The sequence below is a fragment of the Eschrichtius robustus genome, chromosome 9, assembly GCF_028021215.1.
Source record: "Eschrichtius robustus isolate mEscRob2 chromosome 9, mEscRob2.pri, whole genome shotgun sequence".
In the NCBI taxonomy this organism is placed as follows: Eukaryota; Metazoa; Chordata; class Mammalia; order Artiodactyla; family Eschrichtiidae; genus Eschrichtius; species Eschrichtius robustus.
Genome location: NC_090832.1, coordinates 25,164,431 through 25,179,553, shown reverse-complemented (window position 1 = coordinate 25,179,553; position 15,123 = coordinate 25,164,431). Strand labels below are relative to the sequence as shown.

General features: G+C 39.7%; 1 protein-coding gene across 3 annotated transcripts in view; it reads right to left on the bottom strand.

Moving 5' to 3' along the window:
• Nucleotides 1-14,544, bottom strand: part of TXLNB (taxilin beta) — a 34,370-nt gene extending 19,826 nt beyond the window's left edge. For 2 of the 3 annotated variants that reach the window (XM_068551124.1, XM_068551125.1), the window contains exons 1-3: nt 14,095-14,530; nt 7,454-7,545; nt 1,668-1,838 (exon numbers count right to left, since the gene is read on the bottom strand). In XM_068551124.1, the coding sequence (XP_068407225.1) occupies nt 1,668-1,838; nt 7,454-7,545; nt 14,095-14,530 (699 nt within the window). Of the gene's footprint in view, nt 1-1,667; nt 1,839-7,453; nt 7,546-14,094 lie in introns of all 3 variants that reach the window. The other variant, XM_068551126.1, reaches the window with a different exon arrangement.
• Nucleotides 14,545-15,123: the final 579 nt, after the last annotated feature.

Here is a 15,123-nt window from a genome sequence, read left to right as displayed (position 1 = left end):
CTTAGAACCAGTGCTGTGCCTGGGACACAAGCCATGGGTATTCAGTATATGTTTATTTAATGAATCAATAAATTATTAATTTACATATAGACATATGAATAGTTTGAACTAGATGATTCCTATAGTCAAAAATTGATGTAATTAAAAGAAAGAAGTAGGCAATTTCACAATAATAGTAGATTTTTAACACCCATCCCATAGCAATTGATAGAGCAACAAGACAAAAATTCAGTAAAGACATAAATGATCTAGAGCTAATTGTTACTTATGCAACATTACACCTAATGTGTATGTAAAAGCACTCAGCACAAGTCCTGGCATATGTAAAAAGCACTCAGCACAAGTCCTGGCATAATAATGCTACTTAATTCCATTTCCATAACTGGAAGCCATTACTGAGGGTGTGTGGGTATAGCTACAGGATCTCCTGCCACTTCCGTCATTCTGTCTTTGAATGCTGTCCAAAGAGATCAAGCCACATCATTCCATCCACATCATTAAAGGAAATTTAACTTTTATCTGCTTACTATACAACACTACTGAAAGCCAGGAGATTTATGTAAGCACAGAGTGCTATTACTTGATTACATATCTGAAGTTGAGGATGATGACCCCATTCCCATATAACCTGGGTTTCGATTGTCCCAGTGCAATGATTAAAGAGATGCCAGAAGCCCATCTCCTACAACTCGTAATTTGAGAGTTAGAGTTCATCACACTGGCCTCTCATTTCCCAGATATCAGAAAACAGTTTTGGAATATGAGGAGCCATTATCCTATTCTATTTTTCTTCCTAACTCCATTGTAAAAACTTAGCAATGATCTTAATCTGTTTCTTAAAGTATCTTCTTTTAAACACATGTAATAATAACTACCTCACAAGAATATTGCTATCTAATTAATTCTTGTTTGTCAAAAGCTTTAGGATCTTCAGCTGGAAAGGGGATTGTGGATGCATGCAGTATTATCTTGGAGAGCCCTGCATCTTGCTTCACTGAATGGAGCTAGTGTCTGTGTGTAATCAGATTAACCACACTGCTAGAGGCTTACGCTGTAATTAATGAAACCCATGCAGACTGACTGAAGCGATCAGTCTATTATTTTTAGATTGAATAATTAAGCTTGAAGAGCTTCATTGTTTTTTCGAGTAGCTTCTTTTTTCAGATGACTATTGACATTTTAGCTCTGAATCTTGCCTTACTCTGTCAGTTAGCTTTGTGTCAATTTATTTCATGTCATGCAGATTTCATTATCATACAAAAAATGTTGAATTTTTATAAATTTGTATTTTAAAGAGTAGAACTAATGCCTACCTTAAAAAACAAAACAAAACAAACTCAACATAAGAAAGAGGAGTGGCACACATTTTACTAAAGTTCTGCTCCGCATCAGGTACTATGTGAGCACCTTACATGTGTGGCCTCATTTAATTTTAATTTTTCCCTGACCACGCAGCGAAGTTGGTATAATCCCCATTTTATGGATGAGGTAACAGGCTTGGGAGGTAAAATAATTTATTGCAAGTTACAGGTGAGCAAGTGGCAGGGCTAGTATTTGAACCCAATTCTCTCTGATTCTAGAGCTCACACCCTTACCATAAGTAGCAGAAGCCTGTGCCTACAGAGCATGCAAGAAGGTGTGTTATGTGGGGCCTTGGTGACACATACCTTCAGTGTCTTGTTGTGTCTCTGCAGCTCCCGGCACAGACCCTCCAGTTTGCTTCGTGCAAGGATAGCTTTGCTGTGTTCACCTTGTAACTGGTCCTTTTCTTTTTGGATCTGTGCCTGTTTCTTCTGGAGGAGTTTTAACTTCCTTTGCTCAGTGCGATGCTCATCCAGCTGGGTGTGGGGATGCAAATGTGAAAGAAAATGGCAGGGATCTCTGTTGAGTTGACAGAAAAGGACCCAAAGAGGAAACGCCTAAAGACCCCTGTATGGTTGTTTGGAAAATGTTTTGCTATTATCAGTGTCCCTCTGGCATCAAAAGAACTTCATAAATGTTAACTTGGCAGTACCTGTAGATATGGTTTTAAGAGCATAACATTTATGGGTTTTTTTCCTTCATCATTCTTATTATTGATCTCTTTTGCTTTGATCTTCTTGGTGGTCTAGAAATAGTTTTATCTTTCTTGAGTCTAATGAAGTCAGTCAGTATAGAAAAGCATGTCTCAGAACTCATGATAATGCCTTGCGTTAGGAGGATAGTCAATGGTGTGTCTGCTTGGTTTACATTTGGTTTTCCCAATTCTTTCTCAAGACAAGCTTTAGTAACTATTTTTAAAAGTAGGAAAGCGAAAAGCAGCTTCCTAGCAAACAGAAGATGAAGTCTGTGGTTATGAGAAAGGGGGAGCGGAGAATGTACCCCTCGACTACTTAAGGATTGATGATCTATCACCAAAGTTTCAGAAATAGCCACTGCACAACCCAACAGCACACATGGCAAGTATGCTTAACAAGCCTTGCTCCCTGCCCATCTCCCTCACCCTCTGTGCTTATGGTGAATAAACCATGACACTTGTTTCTGCTGAGCACAGGTGGGGCCTCTTCTCACACTCCTCCAGCAGCCACAGCTAAAGTATCAAAATCAAGGGCGGCATGGAAAATGAAACCAATGAACCCCTGGGCTTTCCATCTCGGGATGCTGAAGTTCTGAGGTAGAGTTGCCAGGTAAGATGTAGGACACCCAGTTAAATTTGAATTTCAAATAAATAGGGAATAAGTTTTTAGTGAAAGTATATACAAAGTATTGCATGGAAGGTACTTTTACTAAAAAAAAAAAAATGTTGGTTTACCTGAAATGCAAAGTTAACTGGGCGTTCTGTATTTTTTTTTTTTTAATTTTATTTATTTATTTATTTATTTATGGCTGTGTTGGGTCTTCGTTTCTGTGCGAGGGCTTTCTCCAGTTGTGGCAAGCGGGGGCCACTCTTCATCGTGGTGCGCAGGCCTCTCACTATCGCGGCCTCTCTTGTTGCAGAACACAGGCTCTAGACACGCAGGCTCAGTAATTGTGGCTCACTGGCCTAGTTGCTCTGCGGCACGTGGGATCTTCCCAGACCAGGGCTCAAACCCGTGTCCCCTGCATTGGCAGGCAGATTCTCAACCACTGCGCCACCAGGGAAGCCCGGGCATTCTGTAGTTTTATCTGGTAAATTTGGCAACACATTTTTATGGAAATCTAGTTGGAATGGGGGGAATTTGGGGTTCAGCCTCCAGAGACTAGCGTAGTAGGAGTGTGGATCCCAGATTGATGATCAGTGTGGCCACGAACAAGCTGCAGCCTTTTTCCAGACCCATTTCCTCTGCTGCACTTAGTTCCCTTAGAACCTGAATGGTGCATAGGCCAGGAGGGCACTCGTCCTAATAATGACCTTGTTGGCTAATGAAGAGGAAAAGGCCTGGGAGCCTCTGGGTGCTCCTGGACCCCAGGTGCTCCTGGTACCTCGCAGAGCCAGATGCAAATGGATACACACACAACGTGAGCCCTGATACATGTCTCAGTTACCCTGTCTTGAAAAAGCATTCGTTCTTTCTGAACTAGATGAACAGGACTGTCACACTTTTTTCAGTTTACATCTTATTTTAATCCTTTCCTCCCTCCCTCCCATCAGCTTGAAATGTCCGTGATAAACCCTTGCCAGATTAAGCTGGGGGTATTCATACATGATATTCTATCTTCGTACTTCAGGGTAGTTTTTACTTATTCGTGAGAATTAGCATCAGGAAAATCTAAGTCCATATTACTATAAATATTGATTGAAATTGGTATCCTTCTTGAGGTTCAATTGGAAAACCAATTATATTTTATTATATATTTCTCATGCTAACCTCATTTTGCACCATAGTTATTAGACAGGGGTGAAACTTCTCATACTTGTGTTCGTACTTTACATGACCTATTGTCCTTTCTTGGAATTTATATGTTGTTATTATTGTTATTGCCGTTTTGGTTCAGACTTTACCTTTGGAAGATTAAACCATTTGTCAGGGTTTCTCAACCTTAGCACTGTTGACATTTGGGGACAGATCGTCCTTTGCTGTGGAGGCTGTCCCCTGCATTGTAGGCTGTTTAGCAGCTTCCCCGGCCCCTACCCACCGGATGCCAGTAGCACCCCCAACTGTGACATCCAGAGTATCTCCAGAGACATTGCCTACTGGTGCATGGTTGGCAAAACTTCCCTGTTTGGGGGAACACTGCCCTATGTGTGGATTTATCTGAGCTTCAGGAGGAGGATACCTTGCATGTGTTTCATAAGTTGGAAGAGATGATTTGTGCTATACCTCACTGGCCATTTAAATGTTCTAGTTTTAAGGCAGGATCATACACACCTGAAATATAGCTAGGTCTGTCTTGCTTTGCTCTAAATAGAACCCCTTAACTTGCTGACGATTTTTTTTTAGAGTGTGGCTAATTTTGTTCAATACTTCAGATTTATGTGAATGCATATGGGTTTTCTTAATGAATGAAAGCAAACATATTGCAGCTGGGTCAACTTCAGTCAAATGCTGGCCTTGTGATTTAATAATACCCTTAGACATGTGTCTTCTGTACAATTCTAACAGGCACATAAGATTTTTATCTGGAATTTCTCTTGTTCTCTCTTTCTTTTTTTATTATTAAGTGAAAAAAGTAAAATTAAGGCCAAGTAGTAACGTTGTAACTACTTTTAAATGGAGGAAATTTGCAAAAAATATTTCTTCCAGGTCATTTCTTAATTTAGTCATGAGGTGTCCTTATTTATTAATGAACTTATCCTTATTTATTAATAAATACAATAGTTGATGATATTACAGGATTTAGAATCTGTAAGGATGAGTGAGCTAGGGTGACAGTTTGATTCACAGCCTTGAATTTAATGATTTATTCTATGTTAACACTTGTATTTCAGACACTCTCTGTATTAATATCTGAATCAGTGAGCAGGGAAAATAGCTTTTAGTGTCCAAGTAAAAGATTGAAACTCTTCATAATTTTTCCTTTCTGAAAAGGATATGTAATGGGGTTTGGGGGTCAATTTTCTCCTATTCATTTTTTCTAGAATGATCTTTTGAGTTTAAAAGTTTATTATAGGGTATGATACAAGTGCCAAAGTATAGTAAGACTTGAATTGAGTAGAATTTCTGGAAAAATAACCTCTGTGGAGTTGACTTCTTGGCTAGGAGAGTGAGTGGGCTTGGGGAGTTCCTGGAGACCAGGGTGAACAGCCCTGGCTCATGAGGAAAATCTTGGAAAGACTGGATAAGTGGTTCTTTCCCGATATTCTGCTGTGGGGCTACAGCACCATAAAGAGTAGTAGTCTAGAAGATGCCCAGTTCATCTAAGTATGGAACATGGCACTAGGAAGTAAATATGAATGGCCTTGGTATGAGTGAGTAAATTGAAGGGCAAAGGGAAATCAATGTAGTAATTATTGAAAAGAGCAAGGATGGACAGGTGAGGATGGGGCCAGATTTGGGGGAAAAATATTAAATTTGGCACCTACCATTTTATGGCACTGAAATTGTTCATGAGTGGTTTAACAGCCAATGTTAAACAGGTTGCAATAAAATTGATACACTAATACTTGCTTTATAAATTTCTACCATTCTTTTGGAAAACAATATGGCCATTAAAAAAAGCATTTATACTGCTTGATTTAGTAATCCCAATTCTGAAACTTTTTCCTAGGGTCATAAAAGAGAACGAACAAATCTCATGCATGATGATGTTCACTGCGGCAGTATTTGGTAGAACAAACACTGGAAGGAGTCTAAATGTCCCCAAATTAGAGAACCAGTAGATAAAAGTCAATTAATGGAAAATTACATAGCTTTGACAAAATATAATTATGAAGACTACAAACTACATGGGAAAATGTCTGTCATATGAGCCAAAAAAACAGATACTAAATTATATGCACCTTATGATGGTAGTTATACAAAAGGTATCTCTGAATGTATGGCAGAACTGGAAAGGAAGACAGATAAATCAACGATTGTGTTTTAGATTGTAGGATTAGAGATATTTTTACTTGTGTATTCAGCATTTTCCTTATATTATTGTGATGTGGTTTATGTGATTAAAAAATAATTTAAAAGTATTGTTGGTAGAGTTAAACAATCACTAGTCGTTCAGGGTTTCAGAATTTCTCTGGGTCTATTGCATGACAGTTCAGCATAACAGGATGCATCGAGGTACAAGGAAGAAAGGAAAGAATAAATAGGGATCACAGTGCTAAAATTAGAGTAGAAAAAGAAGGAAAACAAGTCACTCACTAAACTCTACTCCATCAATAGGGATAAGATGCAGGCAGAGACCTGAGGGGTTTGTGGGTCTCAGTTTTGGAGACCTTCTCTAAAAAAAAAAGGAAAAAATTTAAAAAAGAGAATTATGTTCAGGGCCCCAGAGGGGCCCATGCAAGTGAGAGGCACTGACTCTTAAGCTTCTTTGCTGTAAGGTAAATCTGCCTTCAGGGGCAGCTCAATCTACTGCCTGGAGGAATTGTTTTGTTGTGTGTACGGGCTTAAGTTTCATTTTCCTGTCACTGCTTCTCCAAAAGAAATAAGAAAGTGGAAAAAAATGAGGAAAAGAAGCAGAAATGAGAGAGAGGTACATTGCCCAGCCTCACTTGAGAGGACACCACATCTCCTCAGTGGGTCTCGTACACCTCAGGGGTGGTGCACAGACCTCAGGTGCAACTCCTTTAGCCAGTTTTTGTGAGGGTTCACTGAAACTAGGGGGGCTGGCTTCACTGAACCCTCCTCTTTCTTCCAACTGGCCTATTATAAGAGTACTGGCCAGGAGACCATCCACTTCACAGATTCTCTGCAGGCTGGGAGTGGCTTCCCTTCCTGCCAGTGGTCCTACCTTATTGAGAGGGAGACTGCATGGGAGGACCTATAACCAGAAACAAAACAATCCATGTCATATGCTTTGCCATCGTGGGGGACAAGGAGAAGAATGTAGATCAAAGAGAATGAATCAATCAATCAATCAATAAAGTCATCAAGAATAAATGAGAATGTGTCACAAACTGAGGGGTGGGATTAACTCAACCCTCTGCCTTCCTGAGGGGACCACCCCCTCAAAAAATCTGTGTACAAGAACCGGATGAAAGTTTGCCTTTATTCTAGTGTATTTCTGTTTTATTGCAAAGGCAAAAAGAACTTTTAAATATTCACAATTTTTAATTATCTATGATTCTCTCTTCCATCTCCCAAATTATGCACATAATTGAAGGTGGAGTAGACTCCAACTGTATCCTCTTTCTTCCTTTTGCTGTTATACCTCAGTTTTTCTGTTTCTTTTTATTTCTTTCTTTCTTTTTTAAAAATTCTGCCTTTATGAATTCTGGCTTTGACTTGTCTGAGGTAACCAGCTATAATGATATACCTGAAAAACTAACAGCATCCTTTTCTCAGCTCTAACCAGAGCTTGAATCTTCCTGACAAAAAGGGCTAATCAAAGAACTTACCAATTCAGCATACTTCTTGAATAAAAAATCAAGCTTTTCCTCAGGAGTTTGCAACTTGTTCAGATTTTGCATTAGCAGATTGGCTTCTTTGCCTTAAAAGAAAACAAAAACCATAAAGACATTTTAAAAAATAAGTGTTGAACTTGATGTCAGATGATAAGAGTTAGAATCTCAGGTTGTCTGCTTGTTAGCTGCTATCCAGCCTTGGCCAAGCCACTTCACTTGTCTGAGCTGCAGATGTAATTTTGGTTTTTTTCCCCCTGTATGAAGGAATGATACCTATTTTGCAGAATAAGTGATTAGATGAGAAGTTTGTAAAAATGTGTGGTACAGTGTCAGGCTCATGGTAAATTCTCAATAAATGTCTGCTATAAGGGTAGTCCCCAAATTTTCATCCCAAGATTCCATTCTTGTTACTTCCCCCCATGTTCTAAATATTCCAAGGGATTTTGAACATTCTGAAAATATTCAAAAGAATAAAAAACACTGACTTTATGAAAGAATAAATCATCCACTTCCCCATGTTAATTATCTAAAAAAAAGAAGCAAACCAGCCTATCCAAATATCTGACTACTGTGAAACAGCCAGCATTAATACATGGAACTGTTAAAATTCCAACCCAAAGCAGAGAAACAGGACAGTTTAGTCTGCCCATTTTTTTGGTTTTGTTCCTTTAGTACCTCTTTGCTCTTTTTTGGGGGGGAACCAATTCTCTTGTTTCTGTGCATGAGCCCACTCCATGAAGTTTGGGTGGAATGACTCTGATTGTATTTCCTAACAAGTGGGGAATAAAGTCAAAATATAGAGAAAATGGACCCAAGACATGGCAGGGCCTTTTTCACAGGCCTTTTTGTGTCTCTCTGGCTGCAGATTTAGCCTCCCCGGGTCTTCCCTTCTCTCACCCAGGCCTTAATCTCTGTTGGCAGTTGCATTTTCTGTTTCCAGTTGGAGTTTATGCTACATTTAAAAACTCATCTGTTCATGATTATTTGACAGTGAGCCTCAGATTCTTTCTTGTCTTTCCCCATTGTTCTTCCTTTTGTCCTCTTCAGCTCAAACTGCCTGGTCAGCCTTTCTGTGATGCCTGGAAATCTTGTCTTTCAGTGCCCACTGGGCTGAGCGTTGTAGGCAGGAGCCGGACCCCGAGGCCTACGTGTGTGTACCACTGAATGTATCTTTGCCAACAGTAGGGTCAAGGTGGAGCAGCTGCCCCGTCCTCACCCACCTGTGACAGCCACCCTTTCTAATCAGGGTTGGGAGGTCAGACCATACAGTGGAGCCCAAGTTCCCTGATATAAATCTGCTTAAGAATATTAACAACTTTAACAGCCTCTCCCTCAAGAACAGCCATGTCTCCTTTGCTGGAATTTTTGCTTTCATCCTGGAGAGGCAGATATATCATGGAATTACGGTTGCCAGATGAAATACAGGACATGGGACACACTCGTAGTAAAAAACAATGGTTTGTTTATCTGAAATTCAAAGTTCCCTGGGCAGCTTGTACTTTCATTTGCTAAAACTGGTAACTCTAACGGCATCAAAGAATTTTAGGTCTAGAAGGAACTTCAAAGAGCACCCAGAGAACTGGTTAATTTTATAGATTAAGAATTGAAAGCCCAGAGAAGTCCAAAGTTACATAATCAGTACTGGCAGAGCCAAGGCTTGAATCCAAGGTTTGTCTACTTGCTCTAAATCACTCCACTCCCATGTGGAACTTTGATGCCAGGGAAACCTAGAGAAATTAAAGGAAACTTTATTTGAAAAAAGTGACCTCATTCCTAACAGCTGGTTTCATCTATATTTGCCCAGTGAGTCAGCTCAGATTAGAGACACAGTCTGAGACAGGGGAGAAGGTGGGGGTGAGTGGTGCCCCACCAGCAATCCAATATGGCCTGTGGCATAACACTGCCTTTAAACTGGTAAGCTCTGCGCTCCGCCGCCACCTGGCGTGGCTTTGAGTGATTTCTGTAGCAGCAGGGACGGGCTTGTGTTGGTCAGGCCATCCCCTCACCCTTGTCTTCAGTTTGTGCTCACGTGATGACTGCTGTCCTGAGTTGGAGGATCATCCATTAAAGGCAAGAGACTACACTGTTGGTCAGATTTGGCCCAGGACCCCGCACAGTGTTTGGCCCATGGCAAGTGTTTAGTAAATCTTGGTAATAATGGAACAAAGCCAACCTGTGCACTAATATCATGTAAGTCAAGTAAACACTGTCCAGAAGACAACTCTGTGATCAACTAGAGGGAAGACAGGTCTTACTCTCCCCTGTGACATGTAATGTATGCTTAGCATACCTCTCAGTGTGAGTATCGACGTAGAAAACCGTATCGTGTCTTGAGTGAGTCCAGTGGGTCTCTTTTTCTCTCCACATTCAGTATCTTCTCCCCCTTTTGTTTTCTTTAATGATGAGAACAGGTGTTTTTTTGTTTTTATTTTAATTGTCACACTCACTGAGGTGTCTTTCTGCTCTCATATTCTCTTATTTTGTATAGAAGTTTAACATTCAGATGCATCAGTCCACCCTTCAAAAATGATTTCAACAAAAAAATCCAAGAAACTGGAGACAAGCATGTACGGAATCCGTAACTTTGTAACATCAGAGAGCTTAATTTGTAAACTTCCATTGGTTTCACTGGACTAGAGTGCTGTGTGGGATTATGTTGAGGAGGGGGATAGACAGAGACCCGCTCATCTTCTAAGAAAGGCTATAATTACAATTTTAGGAAATGGGGTCATTTGGTGACAGTGTCAGACACAAGAGGAAAAATCGGCTTTATGTGTTTAAACTGCTAACAATTTCTTAGCTGTAACTATAAAGAAAACTTTCTTAAAAAGAAAACAACTTTGAGCCTATTAATGAGGAGATTATTCCAGGGAAAACAAAATAAAGCAAAACCTTACAATAAAAAAGAATAATATCAGAAAAAGCAGTAAGAAATAAATACATCCATTCCCAACTTGGGTCAGAAGAAAGTACTAATCATTTTGCCCAAGACAAATTTTTTTTTCCCTTATTTCACTTACTCCTGTAAACCCTCCTCTCCTTTCAGGATCTGGCCTAAGTTTGAGCTTCTCTATGAATCTACTCATGGACCCTTCAATCTCTGTGGATTCCTCTCTCTCCTAAATTCTTCTGGTTTTCTACCACTTCTTCCAGAAAATTTAGCATTTGTATCAAAGCAACAGTTTATTTCCTTCTCAGAGTGAAACTAGAGAAAAATCAAGCTAAAATCTTATAAAACAGACTACCTGGGAAGGTGACCATTCTAAGGCAGAGTAAGTCAATGGCCAAAAAGATTTTAGAAAATCAATGTCCTAGTCAAGATGGTACTCAGAAGGTAGAACTGAAATTCACCTGTCACTGGAAAGATGAAACCAATTAACTGAACTATAGCTCAATTAAATGCTCCTCAACCAACATACCAATTATTTTTATATATCTTTGGCCCTGTAATATTAGTGACTTCAGGTCTGCACCTTGCTTTCTTTATGACTAATCTCACAACCACATCAATTAGTTGAATAATTTTTTTGGGGGGGCAGACTTTAAAACTCTCTAGGCTTTAATTTCGCTCTCAGTAAATCAGTGGGTTGACTAGATAGATTCTGAGCTCAGAATGGACCTGTGGATCAGCTTTGTTTTTCTCGTGGGTTTATGCTTCAAACCTGTGAATTCCTACTCAATCAGTTATCAATCTAAATATCAGAAGGGCTATTACATTTTATCATTGTTTTGTGCTTCTTACTATGTGGGACTTGTGCAGCCCACATAATGTTGACAGAGAAGAGATTAATAAGACACTTGTGAGCTGGAAGATGGGGTGGGGGAAGGAAGGGGGATACTTAGATGTTAAGAGGACATGTCATGGTGCTGTCTAATGTGGAATCTGTTTTTTGTTTTGGTCAATGCCAAGGAGAAAGTGACCCCACCAACTAAAGAGATTTTAAAGTGTTCCCGCAACTGCTCCAGTGTATAATGTGTTAACTGTGGGAGGATATGCAGCCTGTAAAGGAAAAACAGGTCTTGAGTGCTTGGGTTGTACAGACATTTCCCAAATATTCAAAGGTGTTCTGTGAAAGAAGGGTGTTTTTGGTCCAATAAATTTAGGAAATGTTGTAAACTGTGCCCATCACTATTGGAGATTTTTCACTATTGTATATATTAAAGGTCAGAGAATTCTGGCAGTTAGGAAACAAGCTTGGTCTGAAATCTCAAATATCCCAAAGTATATACTTTGGAAAATTTGGGGTTAGAGAGTCAGAACATTTCGGTATCTCAAAAATATCCATAAAGCAAATGTTATCTGATAAACATACAATAATTAAAGACTCATCTTTGATCAAATATGTAAGCAAAGACTAAAGATGTATCTTTAGGTATGGATTGAATGACATACTAATATTCTATAAAAGCTCCAAATAGTTTCTAAAAGAAGACCACAGCTGGCACTTTATATTTTCTCCAAATGGGTGGAGGAAGAACTTTCTGAAGCATCAGAACCATTGCTTCCACAGTCTGTTTGTGTCAAAATTACCCAGGGTGGGGGCTTCCCTGGTGGCGCAGTAGTTGAGAATCTGCCTGCTAATGCAGGGGACAAGGGTTCGAGCCCTGGTCTGGGAAGATCCCACATGCCGCAGAGCAACTGGGCCCATGAGCCACAATTACTGAGCCTGCGCGTCTGGAGCCTGTGCTCCGCAACAAGAGAGGCCGCGACAGTGAGAGGCCCGCGCACCGCGATGAAGAGTGGCCCCCGCTTGCCACAACTAGAGAAAGCCCTTGCACAGAAACGAAGACCCAACACAGCCATAAATAAATTAAAAAAAAAAAAAAAATTACCTAGGGTGCCTTGGCCCCAGTCCAGACCTACCAATTCTGAATCTCTCTGCTCAGCAACAGCATTTTTGAGAAATTCTGCATTTGATTCCAATGCACAGTAAGTTTGAAATCATTGGTCTAGACCATAGTGTAGTATCATTTAATTGATAAATAGCCAAGAAACCTGTTAAAACCACTTGCAGATAATTGAAATGATGTTTAAAATATTTAAATTAGCTTAAAAATATTGTTTTAACTCATAATATAGCTGAAATAGTACAATGTTTAGAAGAATATACTGATAATGTTCAGAGGAACAGCGTGAAAGTGTCAGCAGCTTATACACATGTAATTAGAGTGGACCCACCTGGGCACTCTGATCACAAACATTGGTTCTGATAAACACATTCAGTTGAATTTTGGTAACTTATAGAAAGTGGCAGAATTAGTTGTGAAATTTTTTTTTTCTCTAAAAATTTTTTTGATTATTTGGTAAGTATGAGGTTAATACAGACTTTGAAATAACTCATGGAAGACAGAGTAGAAACCAAAATTGGTCATCTTTAACTTCACCCCTGCTTTCTTCATACCTATCCCCCCATTATAACACATACAAATTCCTATGTAGAAGTAGTTTCAAAGTGATAAAGCCAAAGAACACTTAAAATCATTTACCTCGGCGATGTGATTTTGTTTTATCTTATGGAAAGTTTAACAATGACTAATGCAAAAGGTTATTTCTCAGATGCCTTGGATAGAGAAGAAAAAATAGCTCTGTAACACAGAGCAACTTTATTCTGTTTCCCAGAGTTCCAAAACACTAAAGTGATTCTAATCTTGCACTTTAGAACTTGGTGTTATCTGGGTTAATCTTTATGCTGAGTACGTAAAGTAGCTGTCTGAATGTGTCTTTTAGCCCTTCTTGAAAGCATTGCCAGCAGTGGTTTCAAGCGCCAAAGTGAGGTCCTATGACAGCATAGACATACTTTGGGGTTTACATGTAACCTGTTCACTGGAGTCTGAACCCAGTTCTGACTCCAGTGCCCATGATCTTTTACTCTTCTACACTGTCTTCCAGAAATGAGTAAGATGTGACCACTGTCTCAATAGATTCCTCCTCCAGCTTGGGAGGCAGGTATATAAACAAATGATTGCTGCAGAAAATTTCATGGAGAACTACGGAAGGTGTTGCTAACTCTCCCTGGGCGTGTCAGGGAATGTATCACATAGGAGGTGGTGATTGTAGTGAGTGTTTCAGTGAAATTCACCAAGACGGGCAGAGGGACGCTCCTATGTGCAGTGACATGCTCTCACTTACAGCTAAAAAATTAACTCTCTCATCCTTCTTTCACAGCCATTTTTGGTGTTACCAATCCTCCATGCTCTCCTAACAATTTTCCTGTGCCTATTGTAGCACTTATCCTATATAACAATTAGTGTACATGTCTATTTTTCTCTCCAGACCTAGAGCTCCTTAACCAAAGACTTTTTTACCTTTGTGTACCTCATAAAGACTAGGCATTAGTAAATATTTGCTGAACCAGTGAACTAATGGGAGTAAAATTGTTTTCTGAGATTTTCAACATTCTATAATTAATACATTTCTGAAGAGCTTTGTTAAATTAAAAAATATTTTATATATGTAGTAATGGAACACACTACTAAGGGGCTGAGGATAAGTACAGTAAGGTACTGGTGATCCTGAAGGAAGCTATTGTGGTAAAATCCGAATATGAGATGTAGTTCTTAGCAAAGATTGGAGGAAGTGCCCCTTTTTAGGAATAATTCAAAGAAAAGTCATACATTAGAACGTGACTACTTGCCTAATCCTTTTAGGATTTTCTTCTCCAGTTTTTGCTCTTTGTTGCTGACAGGCTCTTTGGCTGTGGGTGGCTCTCCAGAGGCCGGAGGGTCTGTCTCTGTCTCTTCAGTGGTCTCCTCGCAGCCCCTGTCCTCGTCGGGTGGTTCTGTGTTCTCAGGCTGCTCCTTGGCCGTGGTGGGACCCTCTTGCCCTGCCGTGCTGGCAGCAGACCCGTACGTGTTAATGATGTCTTCCAGTTGTCGGTTCAATTCTTCAGAGATATCATGGGCTCCCCGTTCAGGCTGCACACCTGCCTCCTCCTCCGGTGCTGGGAGTGGGGTTGAGGAGTCCTGATCATCTTGCTTCTCCAGGCCATTTTGACTGGGCAGTACTGCGCTGTGCCCCACAGGTGTTGACTGTGGCTCCCCTGACAGCTGTGCAGACTGATTGGTCTCCATACTGGGAGTGGTATCTGGTGGTAAGCACAGCCAGGGTTGATGTAGTTAACCCAGTTACAGGTAAATGGTAAGGCTATTCCCGCATGGGCACCTACTAATTACAGTTTCTAACATAGAATGAATGTACTTCCACAAACCATCAATATTGCAGTTAGTTGAGTAGGAACAGTGAGAAGCATCTTTCCAAATCGAGTCATACTATTAGCATATTTTTGGTTTTGGTCTTTAAATTCCGATAGTATCTCCTATTATTGACATTAACAGAGTAATTCAAGATACCGTTTTTCATGGTCATAATTGTCATTTTGCTTAGAATAGCCAGTTTGTGTTACCATTCTCTTATATAATTCTATGTAGATTTACAATCATTATAAATACATAGATGTATACATTTAATATTTAAATTTAAATTGGTGCTTTTTTCCCCAAAGTTAAAACATTGAATACAAGAGCCATTGACCTTACTAAAATCATTCATAATGATAACATTCTAAACTCTATTTTAATCCATATTGATTAGTATGAGTCCATTAATATAAATGAATTATTATATTGGATACAGGAGATACTTGCTTGTCTGGTATTTTCCTTTT